At 33.7% G+C, this 16,926-nt stretch overlaps 3 protein-coding genes across 3 annotated transcripts; 1 reads left to right on the top strand and 2 right to left on the bottom strand.

Annotated features, from left to right (window-relative positions):
- Positions 1-1,764: 1,764 nt before the first annotated feature.
- Positions 1,765-2,604, bottom strand: TRIADDRAFT_66403 (syntaxin; the record flags this gene model as incomplete). Its single annotated transcript, XM_002113985.1, has 1 exon — positions 1,765-2,604. One exon carries the CDS (start codon positions 2,602-2,604, stop codon positions 1,765-1,767), a length of 840 nt encoding a protein of 279 aa, XP_002114021.1.
- Positions 2,605-4,773: 2,169 nt separating this feature from the next.
- On the top strand, positions 4,774-6,307 carry TRIADDRAFT_58059 (uncharacterized protein; the record flags this gene model as incomplete). The annotated part of the gene is made up of 2 exons (XM_002114311.1): positions 4,774-5,131; positions 6,036-6,307. 2 exons carry the CDS (start codon positions 4,774-4,776, stop codon positions 6,305-6,307), a joined length of 630 nt encoding a protein of 209 aa, XP_002114347.1.
- A 4,789-nt stretch (positions 6,308-11,096) lies between these two features.
- On the bottom strand, positions 11,097-15,741 carry TRIADDRAFT_64077 (expressed hypothetical protein; the record flags this gene model as incomplete). Its single annotated transcript, XM_002113984.1, has 6 exons — positions 11,097-11,252; positions 11,644-11,820; positions 11,969-12,026; positions 12,290-12,582; positions 14,443-14,724; positions 15,721-15,741. The coding sequence occupies 6 exons, from the start codon at positions 15,739-15,741 to the stop codon at positions 11,097-11,099; spliced, it is 987 nt and encodes a 328-aa protein (XP_002114020.1).
- Between the last annotated feature and the right edge of the window lie 1,185 nt (positions 15,742-16,926).

The raw sequence follows: 16,926 nt of genomic DNA, 5'->3' as shown, positions 1-16,926 counted from the left end.
ATGTCTCAGTAGCGTCAAATAAGTTATATTCATGACAGTTTTTTAGTATAGAGTATAGAACTTTTGTAAACTCTACTAACTTTCTATCTTGCTCTTCATGCTTGCATAACTATACCTGGCTAGATCTTGAACTTTGTTTAGTATTACATCTATTAATAAGGAAAAAGCATATGAGCTGTTAAAACAATTCATTTATCTACATGCTAATAATATTCATTAAATAATGTTAATTAAAACTGCTTACTTGGCAATATGGTGCCAAAAATGTGATGTAATGGATCGTTTTATATTCATAACTTGACGCCTTATTGCATTTAGCAGTGTTAGTCATAACTCTTCGTGTTATGCGAAGATGATTTTGATATAACCGGAATGTCTGGTTACGCTGCTTTTTTACTGTAGTAGTTTGAAAGCGGAGTAATGCAATGCTTTCGAAAAATTACAGCTAAAAAAACTGAGATAGTTCTATTCTGTATGCTTAAGTAGTGACGTTCTAATACACAAATTTATAGATATTGCTAAAACAGTTGAGCACTTTCAGAGAATAAAATGTAGATGAATAATCCAATAACTGACTTTTTCTCTCATATTGCAACTATCATCGATCCGTAATTTGTGGTATTTGATTGACTCAGCGATTATAAAGTACTATTAGAATATTGTGTAGCTAACAGAAATGATTTTCCTTTTCTAATCTTGCGTAAATCATTTGAATGATTCGGTACCTTGAACTACAACATTATACCACAATATTTTCTTCCCCACTGTATTTAGTACTATTTGCGGGCGTCAATCCTATTTTGGCCTCAGTAATGATTTCAAATGCAAAATGGCTTAGCATTGTGCTGTACGGTAGTAATAGAATCACGTATCCACGTTTACCATACCCACCTACCTACCTACCTCAAAACAATGTTAAAGAAAAGGCTACATGCAAGTGCAATAACGATGTTAACGATCACTCAAATCGGATTCGTGTAAAAAATTCGCTTTTGACTCAAGCGCTCAACAGTAAAGCTGTCTAATGCTAACGTTATATTCGACATATAGTACAATATTATGTTTACTAAACGTATGATTGTACCTTAATCGTCCATGACTTATCATAAAAAGTCTTATATCTCCAATTTAATTTATATTTTTAATAATATAAGTGGCTAGAATGTTACAAGGAAGTAGAATCAGATATCTGGACAGCAAAATAATTAATATTTGCGCTTTACAGCAGCAAAAATGTGGTTAATTTTAATTTTAATGCAATATCAAGTAATAAAACTATCACCATTAACGCCAACAAACAGCAATTGTGAATACTGGATTATAACGGAAGATATAATTCCTACAACTTATGTACAGCATAGTTTTAATGAATAAATTTAACTACACCAAGGCTATCAATCAGTTACTACAGCTAATATACGTGACTTAGTTGATTGGTCGGCATTAAATTACTATAAAATTTACGTAAATCTTACTATTGTAATCTATGTAAACACGCAAATACATACTCGTATCGATATATATTGGTTTGTGCTCCTATTACTGTAGCGCCGTGATTTTATATATAAATGTATATTACAGCACACACTCGGCAATTTAGATCCCAAGCCTAACTACTACATCATAATTGCGTTTCTTCTTAATATACTGACTGTACAATGTTTAAAGTAAGATAAATCTCTCTATTGTGCACATGAAAATTAACCATGAATTATAATTTGCTGGCCCAAATTACCCGGGCATGAAATGAAAATAAGTGCATCTTCAAGGCTTGGTCTTTGGCTTAGGTACCGTTTGCCAAATGATAATACCAACTATTGCGGCAACAATAAGCAATAAGACTACGATACAAATCAACTTCTTTCGTGATTTCTTTTGATACTTAACAGCAGCTTGTAATTGTGTGTTAGCCTCGGTAACATTCATTCCAGCGCTTTCAACGTTAGCTTCGATAGAATCAATTACCTCCCCTTGATCGTGTACCATGGTAGCTAAATCTTTAAAAATTTCATTGACATCAACAATATCACTTTCTAACTGCTTAATGGATTTTTCACGTTCTTCAATCATTTCTAAATCGACAGCATCTTCAGCCTGCATTTGAAATGATGAATTACCAGGATAATTTCCAGAAGGTGCATATTCCGAATAGGGCTGGTTGGCGCCGGTATCAATTAATGGCTCTGTACTATGTCCAAAACTACTGGCCCTGATCTTTTCAACATTTTCACGTTGTGCTTCTGCTATTCTTTTGGCTATCTTTTGGTAGTTGGTCAAAGATTGAGCAAATTCGCTGCTTAATCGATCTACTTGGGCCTTCTTCATCCGGTCACTATCATAGGCAGCTGAAGCATTGAGTTGTCTTAAACTTTTATTGGTCTCTTTAATTAAGTCACTACTATCTCTTTCCAGTTTTTCCATATTATCGCGAAAGCGTTGTCCATCTTGAGATGTGCCAATTTTGGATAACATTTTCTCGATTGCGGACATGTTCTGATTGATTTTCTGAACATTCCTGGTAATAGTGTTAACATTGGCATCGCTACCAATATCGGCCATACCGACACTACCATCAAAGCCACGTCCAAAACCGCTCCTCGACATCGTTGAAATGAATTCAAGATTTTAGTAATCACTGTGTAAATCAGCCAAAATAAATTTGCTTACAATGGGGGGGAAAAGTAAAATGGTCGTTGGCAAAAGCACTATCCGCCTATTTTACCAAGACGAGAACTGACATAAGATGTGATAACGTCTAGCTTTCTCTCCACTTCAGAGAAATATCCAGTACTATTACAGCAATCTTGACTCCACTCAAGTCCGATTACACTTGACTAGTAAGTACAGCAACACTACTTGTCAATAATAATTCTAATTCTATGCTACCGATTACCTCTCCAATTTTGCCTAAACTAGCCAACAATTCAACGTCAATTTGCCAGATCGTGATGCTGAATATTGTGAGACAGTACCACTTTAATATACAGTACTGTACAGTCCTACAGTATTACCGTACCATCGGTATCGCGTGAATCGCAGGGGGTCAACGCTGCGGGCACACGCACAGACTCTACAATATCGATCATTTACAGTATGAGAGTAACAGTACTGAAACGATACCTGGCGCTTGTGTCACCAACATAGTGTACAACAGTAAAATCTAGCGGTTCACAAATTCATTAATTAAATTAATTTATTCCATCCTGTTCCATGACAGCAGTACAGTACAATATCCCATCGACGAGGTACCAAGTACAAGTAATGGCATTTTATTCCCATTTCAAGTTGCTCTTCGGAAAATATACTAAGGTTGTTTATCTTTGCCTCATTCCTTATTTCTTATTTTTGAACTGATTGATGAATACAACCATTCTATTTTCATCCATCATCAGATTTCCATTTTAAATTTAGAATTGACGTCATGATTTCGTCGCTCGTTCACTCATTCAGTACTCCTGGTGACTGTTAGTAAGTGACTAGTACTGGTAGTCAATAGGTGCACTGTCCCACTGTCCCGTCTTGTCTGTTTAAGTGTCATTCCGAAGTCCGTCCGATTGGTGTTTTACGATGAAACTCATAGATGAACCTTTGAACAGTAATAACAGACTAACAGGCATGGTCAGTCTACATGTACAGTACAGTACATACATTTACAGTAGTAGTCCACTATACTGTACTGTACACTCTAGTAGAGTGAGTGTACAGTACACTGTACTGTACAGTGTACAGTACTGTACTGTACTGTTGTACCATTGTACTGTACAGTACACTACCTCAGCATTAAGTACTGTACTGTATTTGTATTAGTCTACAGTACTGTACAACAGAACGTACAGACATGCAGACATTTTTTGTACACTGTCCCGCTGTCCAGTCTTTTCTGTTTAAGTGTCACTCCGAAGTCCGTCTGATTGGTGTTTTATGATGAAACTCACAGATGAACCTTTCAGTGTACAGTACATACATTTACAGTAGTAATCCACTGTACTGTACTGTACTGTACCATTGTACCTCAGCATTAAGTATTTGTATTAGTCTACAGATACAGTACAACAGAACGTACAGACATGCAGACATTTTTTGTACAGACAATCGCAATCAGACTCATCAGAGTAGAGCAACAGTTGGTAAAGTATTTTGTCCAACATTAAACGCCAGTAACCACCAACATAACTCAGGCTGAGAAACCACTAAGGTAAAATACCAAAGACCCTGTAGTCGTTGTAAGGTTAGAGACTGTTCAAAGTTGATTACATATGAATGTGTACTTATTAGACAGCTGTTGCTATGAAACTGATTACAGACACAAGAGAATCAATATAATTGCACAACGCGCCAAATTAAGATCATTAGATCAAATAAATGCTCGTTAGCTATTTCAAATGATATTCAGTCACGTTAATAAAATTAACATTTCGGCAATTTCACAAAGCTCTCATAAGTTAACAGATTAATCTCCATGTACGTACGCGCATACTATACACTATACAGTATAGACACATAAATTGGCGCTTATCCTATATGATATGTACTGTATTTATCAAGCAATTGTAGCGACGCGATATACAGGCGCAATTATACCTTAACCTTAAATCAAGAATTACGTAAAAATTGATATAGTGCTACAACTTTGACAATTAGGTTATACATTAAAGGTGGAAAACTTATCCATAACCGTTCAGGTGGTATATACCGGGTATACCTATAGCTACAGACCAAACAACCCGAAGCAAAGTGATCTCACTAGCACCTATCAAAACACGAACATCGACAATGGACAAATATCAAAAGAACGCAGTAACTGATGTATGGACGGAATTAATAAAATCAATGCCACCAGAACATATGAGCAATAGATTAATCCAAAAAAGAATACTAGCTATCGACGATTTGGAAGAATTGAAAAAATGTTCAACACAGAATGACAAAAATACTTATATTCTAACGATTGTTATGAAATGCCCAGATAGCAACATTTTTCGTATTTTTATTGACGCATTGCAAAGTATTGAAACTACAGCAAATATCTTAGCAAAAAAATTAGAAACAGCTTACCAACTACAAAAGGATGGGCAGCAACAGAAGATGACAGCCGATCTCATCGCCGGAGAGGATGAATGGAATGAAGACGGTACGGTATAATGCATTTACTAGTGTTAGCCAGCTCACTGACGATAGTGGCGCAATACAGTTGCTCAGTGCCTAAAATTAATATTATTATTATCATTGACTCCAATAACGGATCAATCCTACATAAAATTACTGTATTTTGTAGCAATATTTACATTTCCAGTACTTGTTTCTACCTTCACAAAAATGAAATACCATCGTAAATAAATAGAATTTAGAGGCTTAACTAGTACTTAGTAACGGTATGCCCTTATCTAGTTCGTTTCTCTTATTGATATGCCGATGGGATATTTATAACACTTAAGATATGCTATGACATTTTAGATTGTTATATCATTTATTTTATTGCGAGTCAGACGAAGTTAAATTGAAACATGGAATCTACCAAAGCATTTTAGCCAAGATAATTGAGAATATTAAATTGCTAACGCTATTAAATGTATCTACTATATTACTGTAAGAGTACAGTATACTGTATATGTTAATGATCAATGGATTTCTACCGTACTATGACATTTATTCTATTGTCAACTACATGCTATATTGAATAAATCGCCAAGTGATACTATACTGACTAATGATATATTGTATATTATGTATTCCATTACTCGTATGTATATAAATCTCTGGTCCTCATGGCATCATTATCAGGTTGAGTCTCTTTGTATGATTTTACTGTGCGAGTCTTCATAAAATACTTCATGTCGTTAAAAGGCGTAATATTACTGTGTACCACCATGTATAATCTGACAGCATAGACCGATCAATTTCATATGCAATATACAATTGACACCATATCGTTACAGTACAGTACTTTCTGCTCTCAATTATGTAACATAATACAAAAGAATTTTAAATTAATTTTCAAGCCTTGGATTAAACTAATCTGAAATTTTGTCATCTAGACTGGTTAAACTGTATTCAGTTTGTTGCTAAAAACTTGGGTAAGAAATGGAAAATGCTTGGAAGAAGGCTCCACTTAACAGAATCACAGATAATTGATTGTGAGGAAAATAATCGTGGAAATATTCTTGAAGCAAGAACGTCAATGTTACTATCCTGGAGAGATGCGTGGTTAGATGCGGCGCCATCATCAAAGAAGGGCGAATTAATTGAAGCCTTAAAAAAATGTGATTTAAATCTTATTGCCCACAAGGTATCTCAAAAACAGTGGTAACGAAATCTCTTATAGCTTTATAAATGGCTGTAATTGATTTTATCACTTTTTACTCGTTATTCCTTTCTTCACTAGTTAACATAAACTACCGAAAGCAAGTAATTGAAAAATTAACATAACTCTGCTGAGAATCACTGCAAAATATCTTGTAAAATCATTTATGTCAATTTTTTATAGCAATTTTTGTAACGGATATATAGATTCTGCTTACTACCATTGTTGCATTATCGATTCTTCCTGCGGGCATATGCAATTTGATAATGCTACTATAAAGACATAAATCGATATTTGATGAAATAAACACAAACTTAAAATCCTGAGGCACTAGATCATTATCCGCTCATATCATTTAATTTAACCAATTTTGACAGAGCTATATATACAAGACCCATTCAAAAAGTAATAGGGCTGGTTCTATATCTACGCTACGAAAAATGTATTCCATACATTTTTTCAAAATTTCGATTTTTATCACTATTCATGAAAACTATAAAAATTTTTACCGATGGACCGTGACATATATACTCGTACGTTTATAATTGTACAGCTGTATCCCTATACGATCATGCAGTTCTGTACCAAAGCTACCAGATTAGCCTCAACTATAAACCATGCTGATGCGCTATGCCCTATCTTTACCCTGATAAAACTTTTAAATCATGCCGTAATCAATAGTCTAGCTACCTTCTGACTACATTATATGAAATTAGCGCTAATTTTGGGGGATCAAGATGATACCACTGCCTGATCCGATACAGACAGATACGATTATATACTACTGCATACAGTACGTATCTGTTATATTATGAAATACTAGTGAGACACTTTACAGTAAATGTTCTTAACCCTCACTTACAATTTATTCTCGTTGTCTGGCTAGTAATCTATCATACACGTAGAAAGTCAATGAATATTGTAGTTATGCTTCGATCTGCATCGGATAAGATAAAGTCTAAGTAAAGACTGGATTCGCAAGAAATCCTTCTACTGTGCTAGCTTATTTTAACACACATTCGTCGTAAATCGCTTTGTTAAGTTTCAAGTATTGTACGCGTACTTGATCGTTAAAGGATATATGTTTTAATAAAATACTAATTGTAATATTACGTGTTGAATTATAACTACGATATAACTTTTAGAGTTCATAGCAGCGTTTTGTATCTTCCTTCTTATTCACTCCGAAATAGTTCCCAGTACAGTGTTGTATTATTAATATCGTACTACACATACTGTGCGTATGTACTATAAGTATGGGTACATTTCTGTAACTGATCATTCCTTCGTTCATTATCTCCTTGTTTGCCTGTGAACGTTATCTAGGCAATCTTGCTCCTGTCTAGAACTTCCTCGTGGTCACTTCTGTCTCAATAAATAAGTTCTTCTTTGCGCAAATACCTCAAGTGTACAGTACTGTACACTCGTATGTCACTGATCTCACTGAAGGTTTATCTATCATATGTCCGTAAACATACAGGACCTCTTACATTACACTGGTCTATTAATGCAATATCTTGTAGCGATAGTATAAGTTAAGTTAAGTAAATACAAAATGAAATTACTTTATAAATGTAAGTTATGGAACATCATGGTTTATTTGCGAAGTGCCGTTATAAATATATACAGTACAGTAATATGGAATAAAAATGCGCTCTGTATTCGATATGCATGCAAGACTGTAGAATGCCATACCTCTAGAACCTGAACTAAAGTATATATATATATATATGAAAACTTTTAAAACAGCTGATTTTTGAAATTAATGAAATTATTGCCTAATAAAAATAAATAATAATTCATCATAAGCTCAAATCTGCATCAATATCAACATCACCTTTTATCACCATAGCAGCCGTAGTACGGTGCAGTTCGTCGTAATGATATACTATACTGTACCATACTGAGGTACCGATACAGCCGGTGCAGGCGTGCAATACAGCAGATTGTCCTATTCTCGTGGCGTCCTGTCCCTTTCTGAAGTCAAGTACAGACAGTACACCAGGCCATCCGAAGAACCACATCGACCATTTATAAATTACTGTGAGTGATTGCTTTGCAAGATACAATAAAACTAAACTAAAATTAAATTTAAAATAGATTAAGCGTACATGGCTAAAAGCAACTGAATCAGAATTTGCACAGCTTATCTGAAGATCGAACCAAGATTAATATGGGAAACAAGATTGAGCTATTTCGCGTAAGTAAACCCTTCCATTATACTGTAATGCTACATTGATTACTTGCAGCACTATAAACCATCATGGTATATCCTTATATATATATAGTAAGTAGATTTTGGAAAAGTATGGACTAGAGATCCTTACACAGTATTTGGCAAGGGACATAGTATTGACGGTATGATATCAGCCGGTGAATTTCGTACACTTTCCATTAGTGCGTGTAGAGTACAACAGAATAAATTTAGTTCTTAAGTGCATTTAGGGACCAAATCATGTGGCTAGTTAGGATACACATTGATCTGCCAGTGACTTCATGAGAAAGCAATTTACCAATGATCAAACTAGTCTTACATGTGCAGTATTTATGATGTTAAGATAAGAGTTCAGTCAAGGCTTTTAGGTATCCAACTGGCGTTAATGTCTTTGAGTATGCGTTATAGAAAGCTAAAAGCTGGAGATACGTAGGCCAGTGCAGTGTATACTCGTATTTCTAAATTAGAATAATCCTAAGCAGAAGAAATTGCAAATCCTACAGCCCAGGCGCTTAGCTGCAATATCACTTCTAGGAAATCGTGCAAATCAATAGTAATCTATATACGCGTATAACTTCTTTGCAGTAATAATACCGTCTAGTATGCGTTTCATTTCTCGTTGCTAAATTCCAGTTTAGACCACAAATCCATGCTCTACCTCTTATTCCGTCTAAATCATACATAATATTCGACTGATCATGCTCATAAATTATTCTAAAAACCTATGTTATCACTTTATAATTGCCGGATCTACTGTATAGTGTTCAAAATCATACGATTTATACTTTTATATATCGGTATTAATTTAATATTTTGAAACATTCGATAGACAATCTCTAGTACAGGAGATAGTAAAATGTAAATAGCTTTTAACTACAAATCTTGCATACGTAATAAAGTGAAACATTATTCTGAGAGAAAATCTAATTAACGCTATAAACATAGTAAGATAAAGCTTGTTTCGGGTAATGTTGTATTCCCTTAATTTTGAAATAATTGTATCACCAAGAAAAGCGCTATAGTAAATTTATAGGAGGTAGAAAGTCTTCGATTGATTCTAGATTATAACGTAAGCTATTATGTAAGGTAGTTTACGAAGTTGGTAAAAACCAGTTTAAAAATTTTAAAGCATCTATATGATACTTATGTAATTTGTTGCTTTTTATTTTACAGATGACTATTTATGTCTTCTTCCCTGTTGCTATATTCTACTATTTTAATAAACCTGATTGGTATGAAAAATGGGTAGAAAATAAACGGGTAAATTTGTGAGAATGAAATTTAAAGTGCACGTATTAAATATTATACTGTAAAACATAATTTAAGGCCAATTCAGCTGTAGAAATTTCATTGCACAGCATGCAATTATCATAGACTAAATTTTAATGCAGCATGAGTGGATACTAACCATTATAGTTCGGATTGATGCCAGAAGCTTATAAAATTATTTTTTAACATACAAAGATAGAAATTTGTGTACTATTATTTCTTCAACTAAGGTACATACGTAGTAGGAAATAACAATCAATTTAGCACGTCTCAGTTTTGAATCATATACTATGCATCTGTACAATGTACATCAATTACTTCTAATCTTCTAGTATTCGGTTAACGTTTGAAAATGAAGCTATTAAATACATAGAGATGTTTCAATTTATTGCACATTTTAATTAGTATTGATATTATTTGTATTATGGTAGCTGCGCGTATAACTTGTTTTTCGCTAACTTTCAGATATAGTAACAAATTTCATTATCAAAATAATTAGTTTTGTTCTATGCTGAAGATACTGCATTAAAACAAATTGATACGTTGTTTCGATATCTTACAGGCTAAGATTTATGAATTGGGAGAAGAAGGACGGGTAATAATCAATATTCTATCTCATCTATTAGTACTATTGAAATTCTTTTATTTCAACAATATTATTTCTAAATAATTAAACTAGTTATTGGTATTTTTAGAAATTGCCTGGTAGTTATATTGGTATGAAAGAGCTTAGGCAAAAAATGCTAGAGGAAAAAAGAGCAATGAGAAAAAATTCTGATAACAAAGAATAGAACACAACAGTTTTATCCACAACACAGCCATTTCATTTAGACGAATCTTGCATATTTCGATATTGATATATTCCAACAAAGAGCTAATTGTGATCTAAAGTTATATTCAAAGAGACTATCTTTGAAATTTCGTAATTGTGCTACTGTAACTGTAAAATTGCTACCTATTTTTTATTTATTTTAGTATGATCTTATAGCCTTGCATACGACTATGCATTTTAGTGAACAAGATTTCAGAACAACTATTTACGTAGATTACAATTTTATTAAAGCAATGGAATAAACATGCCTACATTATAACTATGTAACTTTGCATCAATTTTTACCTCCGCTAAGATAAATATTCCAGGTACAATTAATAAAAGTAATTACATGGTTGAGCGAAAAAGTTATTGTATTGCTATATCTGTTATCATATCGGAGGCATTAATGAGATAGCAAGTACTCGACTCTTTGTATTTAGATTTTAAGATTTAATATAGAGAAACGACATCTAACGTAGCTGTTTCTCTTAGTCTAACTAGATTGGTCTTTCATCGTTATCATCGGCAAAGGTTCTTGCTTGTTTTCGTTCTAAATCTACAGGGTTACTTTCAACGAAAGTAATAGCATCAACTTCAGTCTTATTTTTTTCACCATTGTTTTCGAACAGATTTAAATTGCAAATCTTCATTGCCTGCGATTTAAGAAGAAGTATTTCAGATAGTTAGTCACCTGAAAAACTACGTTATACCTAAAGACTATCACGCAACAGATTTAAAGCCTTAAATGCCTACGAGTTAAAAAACGGTATTCTAGATATTAATTTACCTGCAAACTACGTTATACCTAAAGGCTATAATGCACATCGTTCGTTATAAAACGTAATTGTTAACAGCCACTAATACAATGTACAGTATATACCGCTATAAATATTATACTGTCTAGCATACAATGTATTAGAAAGTAAACAAGACGATGACCTAGCAACCGTATTGAGGACTAGTATTATACTATAATCACACTTTGACTCTAGTTTACTGCATTCTGTATTGTTATGGCATGTAATCTACAAATCACGTATTTACCGTGAAAAATGCAATAGATATACCAAGAATAAAACCAGTCAGTACATCAATCCATCGATGGCGATAATCATGAACACGGGATAACCCGCATAACCAAGTCAATAAGAGGGATATTCCTTGCAAAAGACCCTTGAGAGCCGTTAAATTTTTCCACTTCCAAACAGATTCTAGGTAAATCTGAAAGTTTGCACCATATCGATTAGATGGAGTTATGTTCGTAGGCTATCAGCGATTACTATCTCTAAATTTCAGTTTGGCACTAGATTTAGCATGTACTGTTGCCTGTTGAGTAATACTCAAGAAAGGCATTTTGTACAAAACTTACCGCACTGAATACCATAGCATAAGCACTAGTGGATGCGTGACCAGACGGAAATGATAATCTAACAGATCAATATGATTTTATAACATAAGCGAAATAATTCAATGATAAATTAATAAGATATATATACTGTATATAGTATGGTATAGTGGGTGTGGTGTATATTTAAGACCTATAGTTTACTTACATCCCTATGACCATAGTATTGTGCGTTTAATGTAAACTGGTGCGTATACGCATCTACTTACTGTACAGTATACTGTACTACTCGATTCTGAGAAAAAATCTATCAAGTGTACGCAAAAGACTAAAAGCATTGCTTACCGAGCATCTTTTATTTGTCTAGTTTGAGTTCCCAAGCAAGTATATTGAGTGACATAACCTACACTACAGTTAATTTTGCTAAAATCCGGCTGACAAAGAGCCAAAAAGTTTGGGCGTAAACTGCCTACAAGAAACTTGGCGGAATCAGTTAAAACGAAAGTGGTAGCCAAACCAAACAGCATGCTTAAGATCAGGTTCCAAGTATATCGCGTAAATCGATATTGTCCCGAGAGAGGGTTACCAGGCATTGAATTTGTGGGGAATTTATTTTTAAGCGTTTCGAAGGTAAGAATCTAATGATAATCATAAGTAATAATTATGTATTAACAGAAGAGAATGTTATAAAATGATAAAACAAGTATTAATAATTAATTAATAAAGGCTTGCTGCTTAAAATTGTGAAAAGCCTTAAAAATGAAATCATTAATTGTATTGTTATGGGTAACTATGCTGTAATATCCGGTCCAATTATATTGGTACAGTCTTCACATACTGTGCTAACTGTATTTACATTTTCAGTACCGTATTGATAAATACTGAAATATGAAAAAAAAGGGGAATTTACAAAGTTAACGGATCAATGGTTTAAGTTATACTCGTATCCCTACCGTAATGGAAAATTATTTTATTTGCAATTCTATTATTAGAGAAATTACGTATCTTACTACGTAGCATTGCAGAAAGTTGCAATACTACTCAATTACTGAAATGTGTTGTAATGTTAGTTTTTGCTACGTTGAATAAAAACAGTAGTCCAATTTTATCCTGTTGTGTTACGTATTTGAAAAGTGAAATAAATTAAAACAATTGCTAAACTAACGACAGATTAACATTGTAGTAAAGTAGATAAATCCTGATACTTTTGATTGTATCGTCTGCCCCACGGCTGGCTATTGATATTAAACAACATTTCTGTAACAATTTTACATCTTGGTACAATTCCGAAATGTGTAGTCTTTGAAGTGACATCAAGTAACGCTTGTAATACTGCTAAAAATTTAATTTAATGTAGAAAGGTCAATTTCTGACATCATTTGTGCTTTACTAACTGTTACGGTTTACAGTTTGTTTGGTACCACATGTATGGTGTTAGTCTACTTGTCTCATACATTTTCAAGAGTAGTTGTATGACTGTCTATGATTAGTTTTATTTCGGTTCGGATCTATCAACAGATACACTTATGAATCATACAAATCTCCTAGAGGATAAGAATAAAGATTAGTTTATACGTGGTAGCGGAGCGGCAATGAGTGTGACAGTCCCTTTTTCTCGTTTTTAGAGATAACACTAACACATACGTGCATTATAATATCCTCGAGATACACATGCATTTACTGTATCATTTAAACCGCATCGCCGCTACTTTTCCACAAATTGCAACACAAGGTGAAAATAAACAACAAAATCCAGATTCGACTTCTATCCAACTTTAAAAGGCGTGATGCCAATTCGATCATTCAGTTGTATTTATTTACTTTCCACCAATTTGATAAAAATGAATCGTATACAGCTTTCTACTGGAACAACCGTTGTAACAATAAGTCGATACTGTACTCTTCAGAATATTCAACTATTTTATAGCCTGCCATACTTTCTCACGTACTGTATTTTCATGTATTGTTTGCAATAGAATATAATTTTTCCCCGACGACTACATTACTATGCACAAGATAGAACACTAATCCTACAGCTTGATGAAATACAGTAAGAGTACTGTACAAGTAATTCAAAACAATTCATAAACATTGCAAAATAGTTTTAGAACCAGTATAATTGAGAAAGATTGCACAACACTGTTTGATCTGGATAATTAATTACTATTACGCATAGGTAAAACTGAGAATAAAAAAGAAGAGAAAGGTCTATCTTTATACTGATAGACACTTGATAGAATGGTAGGCTTTATTTCAATGATTTTTATTGTATAAAATGTATGAATACTTTTTCGTTATCAGATAAATGAGCAACTTTAATTTTTAAAAGAGAAACAATTTCGGCTTAAGATTAAGCTTATCTAGCTAGCGATGACGATTTGGTCATCGATATTTTCCGATAAATTGGGGGAACCAGGGGAAGGGAGAATAACGAACTACTCGTTCAACACAGTATACTGGATGAACTGTACGTCAAGTTTATCTAGATACAAACTTACCATAATCGTAGGATAGAGAATGTCCATAAGGATTAAAACTATATTGGGCACAGTACTATGAGGCTTGTATGGATATTTAATAGAATCATCATTGCAGAAAAACCCACGATGACTAGGAGTAGCCAATGTTTGAATGAATAAAATACAAAAGCCAGTCACGAGTGTCACCAAGAAATCGACAAGAAGTTTAGAATTTTCCGATTTCATGATTGGAATTATTTCCTCACTTTGTTGAATACCCCCTCGCTTCGTATAACGTATTTGGCTGATAAATGTAAAGGCCTAGTTAGAGCAGCGATCCAATAAAATAGAGGTCGAACTGTGTAATTTCTAAAGTATGTTATCAATAACAATCAATATTGTCATCATTTGACTACTAGTGTACGCCTATTTACTATTGACTCCGTACAGTAACTTTCCAATCACGCTATGCAAGTCTTCTATTAAATTAAATTAGGATGATTAGCTACTGAACTGTACTGTACAGTACACTATACTGGACAGTGGATAATGTTTAGGGTATTACTGAATTAAAAAACCAGATGAGTTTATACTTCTATATCAATATTACAATTAGTCCTCTTCCTAATTAATATTGTACTACGTACTGTACAGTGTACTGTATCATTCTATCTCATTCTATCATTCAAGTAACAATTCATTTAATGGATTTATTTATTATTAATAGCTTTATTATGTAATTATTACTCTCTTTCTTGTAAGAGCTTGCCATAGCAGTTTTGTAAGAGCTTGCCTTAGCAGTGATAGCACTGTATAAGATCAATAATTATAATTATAATAATAGCATGTATATCATTAATAGCTTTATCATGGAATTGTTACTCTCTTCTTTGTAAGAGCTTGCCCTAGCACTGTATCAGATCAATAATAGCATGTATATCATTGATAATAGTATCATTAATAATAACTTTATCACGGAATTGTTATTACTCTCTTCTTGCAAGAGCTTGCCCTTGCACTGTATCGGAATTAATGAACCTTATTATTAATAGAAGAGATTTGTAGTGAAGTACTGTATAATGCAATGGGCCCATCTTAATTTTTCAATCATCTGGCCAATCAGAATTATCTATTAAAAACATATGATATCGATTAACAATTCTGCGTAGTGTACCGCCATGGATATTGAAGAAACGCCTGATGGCGATCCTTGGCGGCTGTGTTAGGGCAAATTGATGATCGATAGAAGAAACTTCTCCAACTGCAGTATTTTGAGTCGAATCGAATGATGATAACTGGTACGAGGTACAACCTTACTTCTGGATTAGTACCATACATACCAGTATCCTGCACTTGACTAAATATTTTGCCCGTTTCAAATTTCTACCCAATTTTTGATGTCCATCGCTCACTATACAGTACTGTACTGTATGATAGTTGCAAGAACTAGTCAACAAATTTTCCTTTTTTTTTTTTTATCTCTACTATGAGCATTTTAAATACAGGATTTCATTAATATTATATTAGGATGAACAGCTTGAGCACAATGGACAATATCATTGTTCGGAGCCCTGATTAAAATACAGGAAAGAGTAGAGGGAAGTAAATACGGTCGAGAAGTCCCCGTGCAGTATTTTATCCCAACAGGAGAGGGTCAGAAATTAGTAGTCATAGACTGCTGGAGAAGAAAAACTGGTACAGTACAGTATTTTCCTAGCAGTCCATCTATGGTACTGTACGTACTGTACAGTACTGTACTGTATAAAAGGACCGAAGCACAGGTGCAGAGTACTGTACTGTACACTGTACAGTACTGAGTGTCAACTCTACAGTACAATCTGATTATTTTCGATGTCTCCCCTTCGTTAAAAAATCAAAGTTGAATTCCGTTGAAATTCCTGTATAGTATTTCTATATACCCATAGAAGGATATCTACGAAGATAGATTCTCATCATAACATGAGCGTACAGTACAGTACTGTACTATGCCAATAGATAGTAAAATAATCGTTTGAATGGCGGACCGTTATTTTTACTGAGGCAGCCATTTTACAGTAATTTTTGGGTGGTCCACAGTGCTTTTTGGAGAATTACAGTATAAGCTATGACGTCATTGTTTACTGATTCAAAAATGGCATACAAAAAAGAATTGAACGCATTATGTTACACCGCTGCCATGATCTAAAAAATGGAATATCTTCTTTATTGAATCCAAATATTCGTAACTGACAATGATATAGTGTCTACTTTATGCAATTACTTGCTCAGTAATGATATCATGCCAAGTACAGCGCACTGTAGAGTATGTACAGTACTGTACTCTACTTTACAATAGTGAAGTCTAGTTCCTCCAAAATATACTGTACTGTAGACTGTTTTACAGCCAATAACCAATCGTACACTGGACTAAATCGGCTTAATTCATCAACATCTCACATCAGATGAATCATAATAATAATAACTAGATCACTTGAGACATTCAGCAAATTATTATTGACAGAAATGTCTCGGATCAATTCTATT

The sequence above is a fragment of the Trichoplax adhaerens genome, genomic scaffold (genome assembly GCF_000150275.1).
Source record: "Trichoplax adhaerens TRIADscaffold_7 genomic scaffold, whole genome shotgun sequence".
In the NCBI taxonomy this organism is placed as follows: domain Eukaryota; kingdom Metazoa; phylum Placozoa; class Uniplacotomia; order Trichoplacea; family Trichoplacidae; genus Trichoplax; species Trichoplax adhaerens.
This window is presented reverse-complemented; position numbering and strand designations above follow the sequence as displayed.